The sequence below is a fragment of the Ovis canadensis genome, chromosome 1 (genome assembly GCF_042477335.2).
Source record: "Ovis canadensis isolate MfBH-ARS-UI-01 breed Bighorn chromosome 1, ARS-UI_OviCan_v2, whole genome shotgun sequence".
Classification (NCBI taxonomy): Eukaryota; Metazoa; Chordata; class Mammalia; order Artiodactyla; family Bovidae; genus Ovis; species Ovis canadensis.
The window spans coordinates 121311039-121330156 of NC_091245.1; the positions used below are offsets into that span (position 1 = coordinate 121311039).

At 34.1% G+C, this 19118-nt stretch overlaps 1 protein-coding gene across 29 annotated transcripts in view; it reads left to right on the plus strand.

Annotated features, from left to right (window-relative positions):
- The window catches only part of DCAF6 (DDB1 and CUL4 associated factor 6), a 185403-nt gene that overhangs the window by 134856 nt on the left and 31429 nt on the right, over nt 1-19118 (plus strand). For 20 of the 29 annotated variants that reach the window (XM_069548651.1, XM_069548629.1, XM_069548574.1 and 17 more), the window contains 4 exons: nt 3868-3985; nt 8583-8698; nt 10018-10101; nt 10325-10652. In XM_069548651.1, the coding sequence (XP_069404752.1) occupies nt 3868-3985; nt 8583-8698; nt 10018-10101; nt 10325-10652 (646 nt within the window). Of the gene's footprint in view, nt 1-3867; nt 3986-8582; nt 8699-10017; nt 10102-10324; nt 10653-15602; nt 15645-19118 lie in introns of all 29 variants that reach the window. The other 9 variants (XM_069548539.1, XM_069548411.1, XM_069548447.1 and 6 more) reach the window with 1 other exon arrangement.

The following is a 19118-nucleotide window of genomic DNA, read 5'->3' on the forward strand; positions in this document are numbered from 1 at the left end:
TGCTGATGTGAATTATATATCATTTCTGAGAAATAATACTGACAGTTGATATTTCTTAATTAAAATGTGTTGAGGAATCTTATTTTCTACTTAGTATTCAAATTTTTTCCAAGATAGTATAGTAAGTAAGAACTTCATATAGAAAGACACTTAGAGAAAAAGAATCTACCACATTATTATCAGTTTCATCATCTATGAAATGGAGAGAGAAGTATGTGCTACAAAGGTTATACATATCCTGGGACATAGTAATGTTCAACAAAATTTAGTTACTTTTATGATGGTGCATTCTATGTAGTCATTGGATTTGATTAAGTTCTCAACGCCAAGACTCCTCCTAGATTAAAATCTCTACTTTTTAATTTCACTAATATATTCTAAGTATGCATGCAAATAATGCAGTTTTTAAGATGTATTTGCTTATCCAGATTCTAACAGACAGCAAGTTATTGAAAATTAAAATGTTTACAAGTATTTTTTCACATAAGGTAATAATAAAATTAATTTCTTGGTTCTTTAGATTTTTATAGACCTTTTTAGCTTAAAATGTGCACTTTATTAGAAACTTTGTTTATTAATTTATCTACATTTCTGAGAAAATTCAATCTGATAGGTTGTATACATCAAGAAGAGGAGTATTAAATTAGGAAGATTAGAATGAACAAGGCTAGGAAATAAATGTTTAAATTTCAGATATATACTTGCATCATTGCTTCAGTTGAAGAAGCCAGGTTCTGTGTTGTACAGTGTTTCTGCCTGAGATGTTATTTATATTTAACGCTACAAAGAGAGAACTAGATGGGGGCAGGGGGTGGTCTGAAGTATTTGTAACTAACAGAGATATAATGATGGGCCCATTTTACTCCAGGCTGATGACTTCATTGACAGTTTAAATGAACAAAATCTGTCAACTGTAGTCATTTTGTAAATTAAATGAGTACTACTGTGCTTTGCATGTATTTTTATAATGTGTGGGTTATATTCCAGAGAGCTTAAATAATAACTTGGTAATAGGTAAAGTGAAAGTGAAGTCGCTCAGTCGTGTCCGACTCTTTGCGACCCTGTGGACTGTAGCCTATCAGGCTCCTCTGTCCATGGGATTCTCCAGGCAAGAATGCTAGAGTGGGTTGGTAACCTCGGAAGAAAGTATTAATTCCCACTGATCATCTTAAGGATACTTCTTGCTTTTGGAGGTTGGAGGTGGTCTTGGAGGTTGGTAGATATTTTCTACACCCTTTTGACCTCTCAACAGCTAGCTCTTTGTCTATTATGTTCCTTTAGTCATAGCATCCAAATATCTATACTGCTAAGTCGCTTCAGTCATGTCCGACTCTGTGCAACCGCATAGACAGCAGCCCACCAGGATCCTCCATCCCTGGGATTCTCCAGGCAAGAATACTGGAGTGGGTTGCCATGTCCTTCAATGCATGAAAATGAAATGTGAAAGTGAAGTCGCTCAGTCGTGTCCAACTCTTAGCGACCCCATGAACTGCAGCCTACCAGGCTCCAACTCTCAGCAACCCCATGGACTGCAGCCTACCAGGCTCCATAGCTGCCTCTAATTTTACTCAAAAAGGAAGTTTTGATAAAGCATTTAAATGGCTTCTTTTTTTAAACTTTTTTTAATTGAAGGATAATTTCTTTATGGTATTGCATTGGTTTCTACCAAACATCAACATGAATCAGTAAATGGCTTTTAAAAAAAAATTTTGTATTGTAGCATAGTTGAATTTACAGTGTTGTGGTGTTAAATGTCTTCTTAAAACTTCCTACAGTTCTCTCACACGTGCTTCCCCCCATCGCCATTTCTTCTTTACTTTAAAAGGAAAATAATAGCAAGGCAGTTTATAAAATGTTCGAGAGATAATGAAAAAAATAGCCCCAACTCTACCTCTTAACTAACCTCTTAATCTTATCATTCAGCTTTTTGGCTGTCATCACCAATTCCATATCTTAAGAATGACTGTGGTTGTGGCATTAGTGGAACAGAAATTTCAGCAACATAACTAAAGAGTAAGGGAAGGCTGTGTGTGGACAAGTGACTGACAGCGCATATTTCAAAGGCTGGCAAGGGTGGGACAGATGCGTTAGACGTGCCATTTGGAAATCCCTGGGGGTCCAGTGCTTAGGACTCTGGCTTTCACTGCCAAGAGTGCAAGTTGAGTCCCTGGTCAGGGAACTAAGATCCTGCAGGCCTCATGATGTGGACCGAAAAAAAGTCCTGTTCTTGATAATTTCACATAAGCTCAAGATAGGTTAATTTGGTTATTTTATAAGAGAGCCATTTGGTAAAATACCTCCCCTAAAACACTGAATTATCATATCTTTGAAAGTTGTAATGGATGGTTAATTTTTTTTTTTTTCTCAGCAACTGTTTATATCAAGAACATAGTCAACAGAAGTAGTACAGAAACAGAATGAATACCATTTGGTAGGCCAGCTTTATAACTGATTCAAACTTTTACTTTCAAAAAGCAATTAATATTATAGGAGAGGATGTCACATGAGTTGGAAGTGAAGATGTAAGAATGGATACTCCTGAATTTTATCAGCTTGGCTTCTCCTCTCTTGGAGAGCAATCCTTTTTCCTTTCTGCTACTGTTCTGTATTCTTAAGTCTTGTTAATTGTCCTCTCACAGGATAAAAGCTAGAGCAGAGTTTCTGTCAGGTTCTCTTTTAGTAAGTGCTCTAGCATGTTCAAAGGAATGCAGAAAGATAAACGTTCCTTATTGCAATAAAAAGTGGGCCCAGTAACTGAAAATGTTGAGTAATTTTGATTTCATCAAGTTGTTACTGCTTAGGTTGATACTGTTTTCATGACAGAAAACTGCTTTTTAGTACCATCAGGTACTGTATCAAGTGCTTGAAATAGTATCCAAAAAATAATTATGTTACAGATGAGTTTTCTTTCTGCAAGGAACTGGCAGAAATATTACATGTTTGGTTATATAGCAGCTTTTATTCTCTATACATTTTAATGTCCCCCCAAGCTGTTATTCATCATAAAATGAAAAATTTATAAAGCCCTGTTCAAATTTGTCTTTGAATATCTGAGTATTCCTTTTGGAGAGGAGGGAAGAGGTGGCTTTAAAATGATTTGTATTGATTTCTGAGTTTCTTAATTTTTTTTACCATTTTATAAAGATTTTATATGTTGAGATAGACATGTATTATGAGTATCAGCTATGGACTCGAGATGGAGTTGCCTCCCCATAATTTAGAAAACAAATTTCTTTCAGGATTAGTCAGGAAGGGGAGAATGGAATATATCAAAAGCTATGATCTTGTAACAGAGTTTTAGAAAATAACTAAATTTTTCTCCCCCCTCCTTCCCAACAGAGTACAGGCTGTAATCCCTCCCTAGATTGTGAGTCTATGAATTTGAAAGAACAGAAAGAATTTGACAGCAGTTAATTGCAGCAAAAATTTTTACTAAACAGCTTCTTTTGGAGCCCTTGCATCTTACTTCTCAGAATTTCTGAAGGAGCCAGTGATAATTCTTAATGCTCTAGCAACTGAAGAAAAAAAGTCCTGAGAATTCCATTAAATAAAAATACCAGTTTATAAAGTATGTCATTTCATGTTAATGTTCTTTGATTCCCTAACAACTAAATATGGTTCTCAAATGTGTGTGATTTTCATCTGAATCAAAGGGAGTCATGTTTCAAAGCTAGAATTTGATTCAATGCCACTTTGAAATATAGAGTATTTCTATAACACTTGCTTTTGAACTTTAAGTGAGAACCATAACAGATGTGAGAGAGTTATGACAAGGACAGCCTAATTTAAGTTTTAGAAATTTTAGGAAATGTCATCTTTTTATTGATTTCAGAGACTTTTTTCAAATGTTTTAAACACAATTTTCAGATAACAATAATGAAAAGCTGAGCCCCAAACCAGGGACAGGTGAACCAGTTTTAAGTTTGCACTACAGCACAGAAGGAACAACTACAAGCACAATAAAACTGAACTTTACAGATGAATGGTAAGTTACTGCTTTCGTGACGATGTTCTTAGCCGTTCTGTAGGATTGTATTAGATGTTTTTTTAACAGTTCATCTTTGTTTTGCAATAATGTATTGGTTCTCAAACTTTAGCATGCTTCAGGATCACTTGGAGAGCTTCTTAAAACACAGATTACTAGACCCCACTCTCAGAGTTTGAGGTGGAGTCAGAGAATTTGCATTTCTAAAAAATTCCCAGGTGATACTGATATTGCTGGTCCTGGGATATTTTTCTGATAGAAAATGCAGAAGATGATCAGTCACCAGTATACTAATAGTGCAAAAATTAAGAAGCCTAACATTTTGGAGCTTTTTGCAGGCTTGGTCCAATGTAAAAGATGTATGTTTATGTATATATACATATATATTTTTGGTTTGACATTATTTTAATGATACTGAATATATTTAATTCTCCCCTACACTTAGAGTTAACTTTATAATAAATACTCCCATATTACTACTTAGTTTTCACAAATATTATCTTGTCAGCTGATAGAATCCATCAAAAGGACATACCATAGTTTTACTTATCCATTTCCTTTAAGTTAGGGTGAAGTTACTTATTTTTACCAAATAAGACTATGAATATCTTTGTTTACAAGCTTTTTTCTACTTTTAAGGTGATTGATTTGGGGTACTTTTTCCAGAAATAAAACTGTATCTAGATTAAAAGATATTGAAAAATTATTTTCAAAAGGATCATCTGTCATTACATTTCTCCCAACAGCATATGAAAGTACATGTTTTGCTGTCTCCAGGCCAGTATTCAATATCAGTATATTCATTTATTTGTAACTTATGTATTTGATTTTTCAGTAATTTTTATTTAGTTTATTACTAGTGAGTTTGAACTTCAGTGGTTGTATAGATTCTTTTTGATGGCATTTCTGATTATTTTTATTGCTCATTAATCTAGTTAAATATGATATTTAAAAAATTAGCTATGTGAACTTCCTAAATTCTTTGCCATTGTCTCATTGCCTTTATCATGAGAGACAGCATCCAAAATACTGTATTTAAATTTATTACTGTTATTATATAAATTAACATGTAGGCAATGTAATCTTTCTTAACACAATTAATTATATATTAATATAATTATATGTGATTAATATATGGTGGTTATGTTAATCATTTAATAACCAATATATTAATTATTCCAGATAATTGATATATTAAATTGTATGTTATTATATATTATATGTTAGTATAATATATAATATGTTGTATATAAATGATATATAATATAGTTATATATTGTTTATTAATATATAATTAATTATATGTTGATATATTATAATATTTGTTCTAATTCACAGGTTTCCATTTGTGTTTCTGTGTGTTTCTTTATATTAAAATCTTTGATTAAATAGGATTTTCATATATTATTATTATTGAATACCTTCTGTGTTTCAGAGACTGCTCTAGACTTTGGGAATACACTGATGAAAAAAATAGACAAAAAAAAATCCCTGCCCTATTTGAGCTTACTCTCTAGGTATGGGAGGCAGACAATAAACATAATAAATAATGAATTGTATAACAAAAGCCTATTAAATGGTATTAAGTGCTTTGGAAGAAAATAGACCAGGTAAAGCTGATTGGAAAACCCCAGGAAAGCGCAGGCATCTTTGAGAAGATGACATTTGGGCAGTGAAAAGGGTAAGGAGGAGTGAGCTATGCATATCTGGGGGAAGAGCATCCTATGCAGAGAGAAAGCCAGTACAATGGCACTGAAGTAGGAGCAGTCTTAGTATGTTCAAAGATCTTAAAAAGAAAACAAAGCAAAACAGTGTAGCTAGAGTGGAGTGACCAAAGGAGAGAGTAGTAACAGATAAGGTCAGTCAGGGAAGTGAGGAGGGTCTTACAAGGAGGAAGGATATCTCTGGCTGCTGTGTAGAGAATAGGCCTTCGGTAAAAACCGAAAGACCAGTTAGAAGGCTTTGGCAGTAAGCAAGGTGAGAGGTGGTGTTCAGTCGCTTAGTTGTATCCGGCTCTTTGCGACCCCATGGACTGCAGCACGCGAGGCTGAGGTGGTGTCTTGGACCAGGATGGGGGCAGTGGAGGTAGTAAAAAGAGATTGGATTCTAGGTGTATATTTGAAGGCATGGTCAATAGAATTTCTTTATGATCTCTACTGTCGGACCTCAGCTTTTAAAAATTATGATATCCATGGCTCTTTTTCTTAGTATATAATTTAAGACCACAAAAGATTATCGTATTTATTCTCAAGTCTTTTCCCATGTTTCTGTACAGAAGGGACTGATTTCTTACCAAGAATCTCATCTGAGCATATTTTAACCAAACATCTTTAGTCCCACTCTTCTTTTTCTTCTTTGAAAACTAACCATGAATTATATTCTCTTATTCACTAGTTTCTTATTTCTTTATCAAAAAAGTAGGTAGCCTTTTTTTCTGGTTATAAAAATATTCTGTATTCATTATAAAAAAGATTTTAAAAATGCATTCTTTTTCATCTATGCCAGTATGATGTCTTGCTTTTATTTTAGTTTCTTTGATGACAGGAAGGCAATAGAGTACACAGACAAATAGTTGGGACTCTGAACCTGACTAGCTGTTGGACCTCTGTAAATACTAGTTTTTTCATCTGAAAATGGGAATATTTAATACAACCTTCCTCAGGGTTTATTGGGAAGATTTGATGAGACCATGCCAAAAAAGTACGTAGCGCTAACTTAGCTTATTGACTGGCACATGATAAGCTTTAAATATTGTTAGCTATAATTGTCATCTTTTATAAATTGCCTTTTAAATCCTTGGCCCAGTTTTTTACTGTGGTGTTTATGTTTTTCTTACTGACTTATAAGAGCTGTAGAGAATTAAGTGAGGGTAATATCATTTGTCTTCATTTGTTGGAGATATTTTCCCCAGTTTATTGTTTGTCTTTAAGTTTGCTTAGGGTAGTTTCACTTTATGGTTTCAGCCTGTGAGCTAATTAATGCTCCTTGTCCTTCTCAGAATTAGGGGAAGATTTCTTCTTGATTTCCTTTTATAGTTCTGTGCTTTTATATCAAAAATATGTTTAATCTTTTTATAGTTTATTTTACCATAAAGTATGATGTAGGGCCTATAGCTCAATTTTTCCACATGGCTTTTCCTTTTTCTCAGTAACTTTTATTGAACGATCTAGTTAGTCATTTATCTGTGATTTTAAAATACCATATTCCCACATGCTAAATGTATTTATTTGATTATTTGTCTTTTCCACTAATGGCTCTGTCTTCTTACATCAGTGCCCTATCATAACTTCTACACTGAGCATTCTATTTAAGCCTGGATCATAGCTTTCTCAATGGGGGGGGGGGGGGGGGAGATTTATATATCACATTGGCTTATCTTTATCAGAATTGCTATACTCAACTTTTTGGTTGAAAAGAAATACACGTTCATTGCAAAAGAAATAAGAATCTAAAGAAAAGTTGAAAAAAAAATTAACAGTAACCCAAGTGAGATGACAGTTAACTTTGGTGTCATCTTTCTGATATTTTTCTGATAAATATTCTTTCTGATCTTTTCCTCTGTGTATATACCCATGTAGATATGCATTTTTCTTAAAAATATATATGGATGCCATTTAAAAAATTAACTTCCATAATTAGCCAAAAAATAGCTTTTGTAAAATTTTGACAAACATTCCATGATAATTTGCATTGTTTATTGAGTCACTGCTATTTGTCTATGATTAACGTTTTTTAAGTTGTTGTAGCCGTTCAGTTTTTTCTTGTTCACATCTTTACTAAATTTAAGAAATTGTTCCATTTTTCTGAATTTAATTTTAACCTTAATAAGATTGTTATACATTTTCTTCTATTTTCTTTCCCACTCAGTTCCCTTTTTACACATATGTCATGATTTGTCACAGAATGTTCATTGAAAATTAGTTATTTAACTTGGTATGGTGTTCTTCTCTAGCCAAAAATAATAACAGAATTATGGTTGTCATCAGGTAGGTATTAAAATTAAAATAGAAAACATCATTCTCTCCTTCTACAAAACTATGGTGTCGATCACTTGCCATATTTGAACAGCAGTCTAGAACTGGCAGTGATCTACAAAGGGCAATTCAAAGAGCAAAGAAACTTCCAGGCCTCTTTTCAAGTATCAATTTAAAAGTAGCCTAGAACAACAAAGTCTAAAAGGGTGTATGATCAAAGTTTGTAAAATCAGTAGGAATTTTAATATGTTGAAACATCTGTAGTGAGGACAAGAAGAGAGATTATGTAATTAAGTTAAAATTCAATAGAGAGACTTGTAAAAATATATACCAGATCGTAGGAGCATCAGTCAGTGAAGAATTTATATTTTTAAATCTCTCTTTAATATTAAAAGTGGATTGGAATAATCACCTTGATTTTTTTTTAAGTGATGTTTCACAAGTACTGCTAATGTAAACCTTGTGTTTTATTTGTATCCTGATTTTTTTTAGTCAACTTCTCTAGTTGTAAAATATTATAGTCTGAACTTTTTTGATCAGCTTCTCTAGTTGTAAATTACAAAAATTATCCTAAAAGTTGACATATATTAACTTCCTGGTGACATAGCTTGTCTTGATTGTAGGAGCAGTACTGCCTCAAGTTCCAGAGGAAATGGGAGCCACTGCAAATCTGAGGATCAAGAGGAATCCTTGGCCCCACAGAGCCCAGTGCAGCCACCAGAAGGAGAGAGTGAAACAAGTAAGGTGATATTTTGTCCTGACAAAACCCGATGTTGGATGTTTGTTTACCTGTTTTTCTGATATATCAGTGCTACAGTTTTGTTTTTTAACTTTTGCATCAATAGTCCACTTACTGCAGTTGAATCAATAGCAAATGCGAAAGATAGGGACCTTAAGCATTTAAGATGAGGCATCACAGGGAAGCGTAGTTCCCCTCTGTGGGTACAGGGGCCAGGATAGATGGTCATCATACTGACAATGCATTAGATATAAATGTTGGTTTGAGTTATCATTACCATTTTTATACCTAGCAGTGAAATCCAGAGTATCTATCTTGATTTTTTTCAAAGAATATAGGTTGTTTATGGAGGGAAAGAAAAAAGAGTAAAATCTAAACAAGTTATGAGTGAATCCTGTTTCATATAAGAACTTAGAGCCATTTGGAGAATGTTTTTAGAACCCTTTCCTGGAATATTTTTATGTGATCATCATATGAAATTTAGGGATTAGTACAGCCTTGGAGAAGGAAATGGCAATCCACTCGAGCACTCTTGCCTGGAATATCCTGTGGATGGAGGAGCTGATAGGTTACAGTCCATCAGGTTGCAAAGAGTTGGACACGACTGAGCGACTTCACAGCCTTAGAACACAGTAGATTTTCAGTACATAGTTGATAAATGAATTCATGAATTGTTTTTCATTAAATGAATACATACTTCAGTGTAACACAGCTAACAAGAATTAAATACATATAAGATGACTATCTAGCAAGCAGATGTACAATTAGGATCAAAAAAACCTGATCCTTCATAGGTCTATGGAATTAAATCCCAGAAATAAATGTTTTCAGTAGCCAAATAGAATTTATGGTGAGGCTAAATTTACTCTTTGCTCATGATAGTTCAAATTAGACCAAGTATATGGCAAAAGGAAGAAAAATACTCAGTTTTTAAGTTTATATTCTTTGACATTTAGGAGAAAATAAAATCAAAATTGAGGAATGTCAGTTGGGAGGAATAATCTCAAGCAGGATTCTTCACATAGAGTTCATGAAGGTCCATGCATAGACTTTGGGAAGAGGCAGTGGGCAAAAGTGATAAACAAATAGCAAATACCCACATCTGTTCCTGATGGTATTTTACAGTTTTGTGGGTACAAACATAGTATTTGCATTATACTCTGGGGAGTTTTTATCTGAGTGTCAGAGGTTTCTATGACCCTAAAAGGGTTAAGAACTGCTTATGTATAGGACACCTAGAATATTAATTAAATTAGTGTTTATTTTTCTTAAAAAAAAAAAAAAGTTAGGATTTAAAGATGATTTGGTTTAATTCCCAGAAACTCCTGAAGAGTCGTCAGAGGATGTGACACTGCAGGAAGGTGCGTCTACAGAAAGCGCAGCTCAAAGCCACGTAGACACAGGTGAGTCGCCCTGTTCTCTGTAGATGATCCCTTCATGTAGGAAAATAGGAAGCCGTAATCTGTGTTAGTCTCTCCAGAGTTAGAGACCGCTTCCAAATAGATGTATTGTGGGATTTTGTTCTTCATGTAGGGGAATTAGGTTTATATTAGAAAATGTCTGAAGTTAGATTAAGTAAGTAGTGTTGCTGACATGACCAGTTGTTACTACTTTATTTTCTGACAGCACAATCAGATAAGTTTACTTCTGAGTCATTGGATTCTGGCTCAGGAGAAAGGAATGACTTCAATCTTGATAGCCCTTGTGGGGTTGCAGAAGAATCCACTTTGTCTGAAAAAGACAAAGAACCAGGAACTTCAGATCAAACTAGCACTACAAGTGCTTCCAGACATAGTACCAGCAATCCTGAGCCTCAGTCACAAACAGAAGCCATCGGGCCTTCGGCCCATGAGGAGACGTTGACCAGGGACTCTGCTCTCCAGGACACAGATGACAGTGACGACGACCCGGTCCTGATCCCAGGTGCAAGGTACCGAGCAGGACCTGGTGATAGGTTGGTAAATTTTTAATCAACATGAACTATAAAAATATAATTCACAAGGCTTTATTTCTTTCTTTGAAGTTATATAAAAGAATCTTTCCATTTTTGACAGTTACTTCCTCTAAATGTATCTCAGCCATATAAACTCATAGAATTTTGTGAACTATAAGTAATTTCACATATTGCATATTGCATTCTTTGAGCAAAAGAATATAAAGAAGATACAAAGAATTGCTGTTTATCTTCAGCACAAAGGCTTGGTCTTCAGTTTACAGAGTCAGAGGAAGGAATATTGAGGATGACCAACAGGTCATTTACCGAGTTAGGCTTATCTTTAGTTGTCAGATTGCCTCATAGAGATCTTGGCCTTTTATCAGTTTGGGTTTTTTTTAGCGCTTAATTTTTCTGCTTTTCTCTTAACCCTGGATTAAGGTAGTGTGATAAAGTTATCTTTTTGAGAACACTGTTTTTCTCTGACTTTTACTAAGTAACTCAGTTTCAGAAATGAAAAGTCATACCAAGTAACAAATATTTTAACTGCAGTAAAGAATTAAATTGCTTTACATGTTCATAGCTTTTCCACTTTTGATTTTATGTGTTCATAAGGATATATTTTAATTTTTAGTGGATAAAATAAATCTTTAAAGTATATTGCATTTCATACATTCCTAAAACTATTTCTATAATTAGTGCCATCATATCTCATTGTAAGTTCTGTCCTATTCTAGAGAATCAGATTTTACCTTTAAAATCTTAGCTTTCACAGGCATGAAGAATTGTATCACGTGTATTTATGCTCAATGTACTGCTATTTATAAAATGTTCTGACATTTCTGTCAAGTGAAAAATACTACGAAAATATTAATTTACCATTAAAGAGTGGCAATGTTATATAATGATCAAGAGTGTCATTTACTAGCTGTTTCCTCATTCAGATTACTTGGTATCTTTCAAAGGCTCAGTTTCCTTATCTATAAAATGAGATTATAATTGTTTAGAATTGTTATCAGAATTTAGAAAAAAATCAGTCAAAGGACTTGTCTCACTTTGAAAGCACTAAATAAATGATAGGTGTATTAAATAACCAAGACATTCCATGTAGCTGCTTAGACTTTAAAAAGCAATTATAATAAGAATGGCTCTAGAGAGGACAAGCAAAATTCCTGATAGAATAACTTGAAGTTCAGTTTAGCTGCCTTTTCTTAACTATGAAAAGATGGATAAGTATCTGCCTTTAGTCATATTTGGTCAAAGTGTTTACTTTGCAGTGACTTTTAAACATTTTGTCTTCACCTAATACACATTAGTCTTCAAATTCTTAGTATATATTTTAGACAAGTAAAACTTAGTTTCATTTCTTTCCATACTCAGAGGGAGTCCCATAGAGTATTATTACCACTTGATGTATGCAAATAAGGTTGGCAAGCATGGCACAATTTGAAAATTAAACTGATGGTTTTTAAAACCTAGGATGGAGAGCCAGAGACTATAACTATTTTATGCTTGTACATTTTTGGCTTTCAAATTATATAAGCAAACATAGGTCCTTCATTTTTTATCTATACTTACATAGCTTAAATGATACTAAGGTCGTAATTAAAAATGAAATTTAAGTATCCCTTCTAGTAAAATGTACCATGTCACTTACCAGGTCTGTTTGTTTAAATAGGAATTATATATTTTTGGTAAATATTAAACACTTGCAAAAAATGATGATTATTTAACATCTTGTATTCAGGCTAATTATATAACACTTTTACCTGGCCTGCATTATAGATGAGGAAACTTGAGGTGCTAAGCAGAGATTTTGTATATTCTAGACCTAAGGAAAAAATTTTTTTTAACATGGTAGTATAACATGAATGAGAAAGGAGGATTTGTGGGGATAATGGGTCCTAGAGAATGCAGGACATCTTGCAGCATATTGTCCTTACTTTGGATATCTTACTAGAAACTATATTATCTTTCTATTGAGCATTATCATTTACTTACCATTTTTGTAATACTTACATGATTTGTATATTTTAGGGATTCTCCTGAGATTTAGACATGCCATAGAATTGACACCTGATAGCTTCATTGACCCGAGAAACCCATTTGCTGAACTAGACTAGTAGAATCTTTTAGAGGAGAGATGATCAGGTTCAACAGCCTGAAAGCAACCCCACTTCACGCATGTACTCTTAAATTTGTGCTCTCATGGTTAGATCCAGATTTGAAACCACCTCTTGGTCTGTATTTGCATCCCTGCTTTTCTTTTTAACTATTATTTAGTATTCTGTATAGTCAGTTTAGGTATTTAGCCTTTTTTGTCCTATATATTATTTAGTTACTTGTCCTGTATATTATTCTATAGCACATAGCAGTAAACTTACTTAACAGTAATAGAAAGATAATAAAATTCTTCCTTTTGAGAAAATTAATTTGTTGAAGAGGACAAGTACGCAAGCCATTTATAAATAGAAAACAGTTTTAATAAATATATGAAATTAGATACAATATTATATATATCAGTGTATATACGTACATACACAAAGTTGTACATACTGAGATAATGCTGAGGTGATTAAAGTGGCTGTTTCATAATTACATCAGTTTTCCTTTAAAATTTGCATTATTCTTTCCTAGCTATTTACCAAAAAAATTTGCAAATGGTGTAAGATCTTCCTTCTGACTTTTCTGTAAATAATTTTGATAATTCCTAACTTCCTGAGTACCAAATTGATTAAAATTTGAACTACCTATATAAAGTATACTTTTTATTTCTGTACCTTTCTAAGGGCTCTTCATCCCTGGCCATTTATCTTACTTCCAAAATTTGGAGGAATGAGTACGCTGACTTTTTTGTTCTAAAGATAGAAAGTTTAAGAAAGTTTACTTCTTAAGAACATGAAAAGAATCATTCAACAGTTTAAGAATAAGCATATGATTTTTGTTTTTGAGAATTTCTATTTTGAAAGGAATAAAGAATTCCAAAGTTCTGCCGTGAAAATCACACCATTTGGTTCTTAGAGTCTAAGTAAACATCTCACTTGGATGAAATGCCAGATTAAAAGGATGCATGTCCTCTCTTGCTGCCATTTGAGAAACCCAGTCAAGATTAGTTTGATTAGGCCAGAGAGATGATCCCAAAATTTTTAAATGGTTAACGAGTATATACTTAGATTTGTACTTTAATTTGATGAAGAATTACATAGTGGATCTCATAAACTTTTTGCCACACATTTAATTTTTAAATGAAACCTAAAAAGTTTGTAGCTAAGTTATTTTTGACACGTTTAATGAAAATATCAAAACAGTTCTTAGCAATACAGAGTTACAATTTTTTTTAATAAAGATTTGTATTCTTATAATTTGGTTAAATAAATATGACCCAGGTTTTCACTTTTGAGCTGAGATCAAGCATGAGAAGGAAATGTCTTAGAAAGTAAAATGTTAGCCTTAACGACTAACATAGGTATTTTTAAATCTCTTCTTATTAAATATAGCTAGTCTCAGTCTAAATATAACTGGGACTCTCTATAGCAGAGGCCAGCAGACTTTTTCCTAAAAAGCGAAAGAGGAAATATTTTAGGCTTTACTGGCCAGGAGGCAAAATGGAGGCTGTTATGTAAGCACTTACATAACCATATAAGATGTAATCATTTATAAAAACCACTGGTCTCTAGTGGTTCATTACAAAAATAGGCAGCTGGTCAGATTTGGCCAAAGAGCTGTAGTTTGCTGATTCCTGCTTTATAGCAGATCAGTCTTAGAGAAGGAAACCAAGCTACAGTATATGGTAAAATTCCTCTGTTGACAGATTATCAAAGTTTGAAACAAATCTGTGAATCACCACGTTAGATCTCCTTTAACTTTGTTTATAGCAGGAACACAGAACATTAAATGGAAACTAAATTGAAGAAAGAACTAGTCAAACATATCTACTTTCTAATATGGTTTAAAAAAATAAAAGTAGTATGTACATCTCTTAGGGATTTTATATATTGGATTTAGAGACATAAACAGGTGCTCTTGGAATGAAAGAAAAGTGGTTTTTTGTTTAGGGGTTTATTGTTTAGATGGTCTTCATGTAAACTGTTTTCAGCACACCAAATCCAGCTTCTAGTAAATGATAGGATGGCCTGACAGTTCATCCTCTTGACAAACCCAAGAGGTTTTTACTCTCTAAAAAGAGACAAGAATCTAAGTAAGCTTTATGAAGTTCTCAAATAGTCTTGGATAGTTTTTATAGACTCAGTTAAGATGCTCTAAAATTTTTTTTCTATAAAGATTAAAGATACCACTTTAAAAAAATATGTTTCTTATTTGCATATTCAGTTCTATTTACCTATTTTGGACTATGGAACATGGCCTTCTTTAAAGCTAAAATTCTTTGTATACTGTAAATTTGCTGTCATCTGATGAATCATCATTATCACTTTTTCAGTATTTCTAGTGATACAAATTTATTCTTTATTAAAATTGCAGAGAAAAAAATAATCATAGAGAACTGAACTCCTAGGGAGTTAAAAGCTCTGTTATTCTTTACTTGCTTGTTATCCAGTCTTACAGTTACGACAAATGAATCAGCTCGGGGCTTAATTACTTAGTTCCTAAAGAGCAGCTCAGCCCTGGGAGCTAATGTAGGTGTTCCAGTGGATGGTACTGATAATATGACTCTCTGCAAGTTCCCTGCATTCTGTAACGAGGTTAGGTTCTAATCTTTTTGTAAGATAAAAGGAATTAAGTACAATGTTTTCCTTCCAGTCTATCTTCAGTGAGCTATTTGTCTTTAATTTCCTCATAGACATTTAGTTGAATGACATATTCTCACATAATACCCCGAGTCACAAAGGATAACAAAAGTATTTTAGATTTATATGATAAATGATAAAAGTAGTGGCCTTCATGCTTTAAATATTTGGTTCTTTGAAGTGAAGTCTTTGTGAGTGACTTTAGTTATTGTGTTCCCTTCACTAGATTTAATATCAGAGGAACCACAATAGGTGATAGAATAATGAGGTAATTCAGTATGTTCCTTCATTATTTTACTTTATGATGAATATGCTAGGTCTTCTTTTTTCCACAGCTAACCACTTTTCCGATTAACAGTTAATAATTCTTTGAACTTAACTGAACTCTAAGTGCTAAGCATTATAAATTGGGTTGCTTTTCAGAAACTATATTTAGCTGCATGCACTGCATGGGAATAGAATGAAAAGAAATTTCTTGTATGCAGATGTAATTGATGTTCACTTCAAGTGTGTCATATGATAAAGTAACTGTAATCTGAAATTGTTGTTTTGTGGTTTGGTTATGTCCTAATCTTTTGTGATCCCATGGACTGACTGCAGGCTCCTCTGTCCATGGGATTTCCCAGGCAAGAATACTGAAATGGGTTGCCATTTCCTTCTCCAAGGGATCTTCCCAACCCAGAGTTGAAGCCACTTTCCTGCAGGCGGATCCTTTACTCCTGAGACACCAGGGAAGCCCATAATCTAAAATGATGTACTTTAAATATTAGCTGATACTGATGTGTGACACTAAGTTACTGCACTGCATTCTTCAAGAAAATATTCAAAGCAAGTAGCTAATATTAACTAATTTGTTGAAGAATGCAATTTGTGTTTTTTTTAAAAACTGAGTTGAGGTAGCATTTAGCAGCTTTTTTGCTTGAAATCAGTAACAAAAATGGACTTGAATCTAAGTCTCTTCATAGGTTTAAAATTCTGATTTTTTTTTTTTTTAAGAAAGGGACTCTCACGTGAATAACTTGGTAACTTAGTATCACACATCAAGTGATACCTAGCCCTCAAAGACTTCTGCAGTTTGAAGACTAACAGGGGGATACATTTTAAAATGTTAAAAAGTTTAAGTTTCCATTCCATTATTCATGTACCCAAAACCTGATTTACTGACAAAATCAACTTGTACTTATTCAGTTCAGTTCAGTCGCTCAGTTGCGTCCAACGCTTTGCAACCCCATGAAATTGCAGCATGCCAGGCCTCCCTGTCTATCACCAACTCCTGGAGTTTACCCACTCATGTCCACCCAGTCGGTGATGCCATCCAGGCTTCTCATCCTCTGTCATCCCCTTCTTCTCCTGCCTCCAATCCTTCCCAGCATCAGAGTCTTTTCCAATGAGTCAACTCTTCGCATGAGGTGGCCAAAGTACTAGAGTTTCAGCTTTAGCATCATTCCCTCCAAAGAAGTCCCAGGGCTGATCTCTTTCAGAATGGACTGGTTGGATCTCCTTGCAGTCCAAGGGACTCTCAAGAGTCTTCTCCAACACCACAGTTCAAAAGCATCAATTCTTCGGCACTTAGCTTTCTTCACAGTCCAACTCTCACATACATACATGACCACTGGAAAAACCATAGCCTTGACTAGACGGACCGTAGTCGGCAAAGTAATGTCTCTGCTTTTGAATATGCTATCTAGGTTGGTCATAACTTTTCTTCCAAGTAGTAAGCGTCTTTTAATTTCCTGGCTGCAGTCACCATCTGCAGTGATTTTGGAGCCCCAAAACATAAAGTCTGACACTGTTTCCACTGTTTCCCCATCTATTTCCCATGAAGTGATGGGACCAGATGCCATGATCTTCATTTTCTGAATGTTGAGCTTTAAGCCAACTTTTTTACTCTCCTCTTTCACTTTCATCAAGAGGCTTTTTAGTTCCTCTTCACTTTGTACCATAAGGGTGGTGTCATCTTCATATCTGCGGTTATTGATATTTCTCCCGGCAATCTTGATTCCAGCTTGTACTTATTAGGTTGTTACAAAAGTAATTGTAGTTTCAAACCAAGAATTTTAATCATTATAACTAAGCTCAAACACATCTTTATTAATCAAAATGGGAACCATTAAACCAAACACATTTTTGCCGATGAGAACTAAGTTTGTTCTTGTAGCATAAAAATTGTGCCTTGGAATTCGACAGACTCTTGTAAAGCATTTTCTGCCACCTGCTGGTTGTGGAAGCATGTTGCCTAGAAAAAGTTGAGCTGCTTGAAGTTGATAGTTGTTTGGTGAGCAGTCAGGTGAATATGGTGGATGAGGCAAAACTTCATAGCCCAGTTTATTCCGCTTTTGAAGCGTTGGTTGTGCATCATGCAGTCAGGCGTTGCTGTGGAGAAGAACTGGACTCAGTCTGTTGACCAGTGCTGGCTGCAGGCACTGCAGTTTTCAGTGCATCTCATTGATTTGCTGAGCATACTTCTCAGATGTAATGATTTTGCAGGGATTCAGAAAGGTGTAGTGGATCAGATTGGCTGTAGACCATCAAACAGCAACTGAGACCTTTTTTTTGGTGCAAGTTTGGATTTGGGAAGTGCTTTGGAGCTGCTTCTTTGTCCAGCCACTTGGCTGGTTGTCACGGGTTGTTGTTTAAAGTCCACTTTTCATCACGTCACAGTCTGATCAAGAAATGGTTTGTCATTGTTGCATAGAATAAGAGAAGACAACATTTTAAAAGGACGATTTTTAAAAAATTTTCAGTCACTTACCAAGGCAGCCACTTACCAAGCCTTTTCACCATTCCAGTTTGCTGCAAATGCCTAATGAGTGTAGAATGGTCAGCACTGACTTCTTCAGCAGCTTCTCATGTAGTTTTTAAGAGGATCAACTTTGATGATGCTCTCAATTAGTTGTTGTCAGATTTCGACAGCTGGCCACTGCAGTCCTCATCTTTGGCTTTCATCTCTTTTGCAAAATTTCTTGAACTACTGCTGCTTTGTATTTTGGTTAGCAGTTCCTGGGCCAGATGTGTTGTTGATGTGGCAGGTTATCTCCGCTGCTATATGACATATTTTGAACTTGAATAAAAAAATCGTTTGAATTTGCTTTTTGTCTAACATCATTTCCCTAGTCTAAAATAAATATAAAATCAACAGCAAGTAATGTTATTAGCAAAAAAAAAATAAAGTGAGAGATGTTCATTAAAATGACATGTAACATAACCCTGCAGAAGAATATATTCCAATATCAAATGGCAAAGTTCAGTAGTGTAAAACCACAATTACTTTTGCACTAACCTAATAATTCTAGTGGCACATGTATGTTATTTAACATGTTTCTAAAACATAAAACATAATATATAGCGACCATCGGAAATGTAAAATTAGAGTTCCTCTCGGGGAATACAGAATTGATGGAATAAGCCAAAAATATTTTAAGTATATAGAAATACTTGGTTAAGTCCTATTCTCATGAGGAGCCTCATATAAACATCTCAAAATTATTTTTACTTTTGTATTAGTGTTTCTAGGTTTTAACATAAAATATATATAAATGTAACTTTTTGCAAATTATTCTATTGGTAATTACTACTTTCTAATTATATAATAGTAGAATAGGATTTGTTTCAGGCCTCTTTGGTTTTCTGATTTATAATTTGAATCCTAAGCACTCAATCTGATTTTACAGGGAAGATTGCAACTTAAAAGTACCATGTCACTCTAAAAGCTAAAACATTGGGTGGAGAACACTCTGTGTTA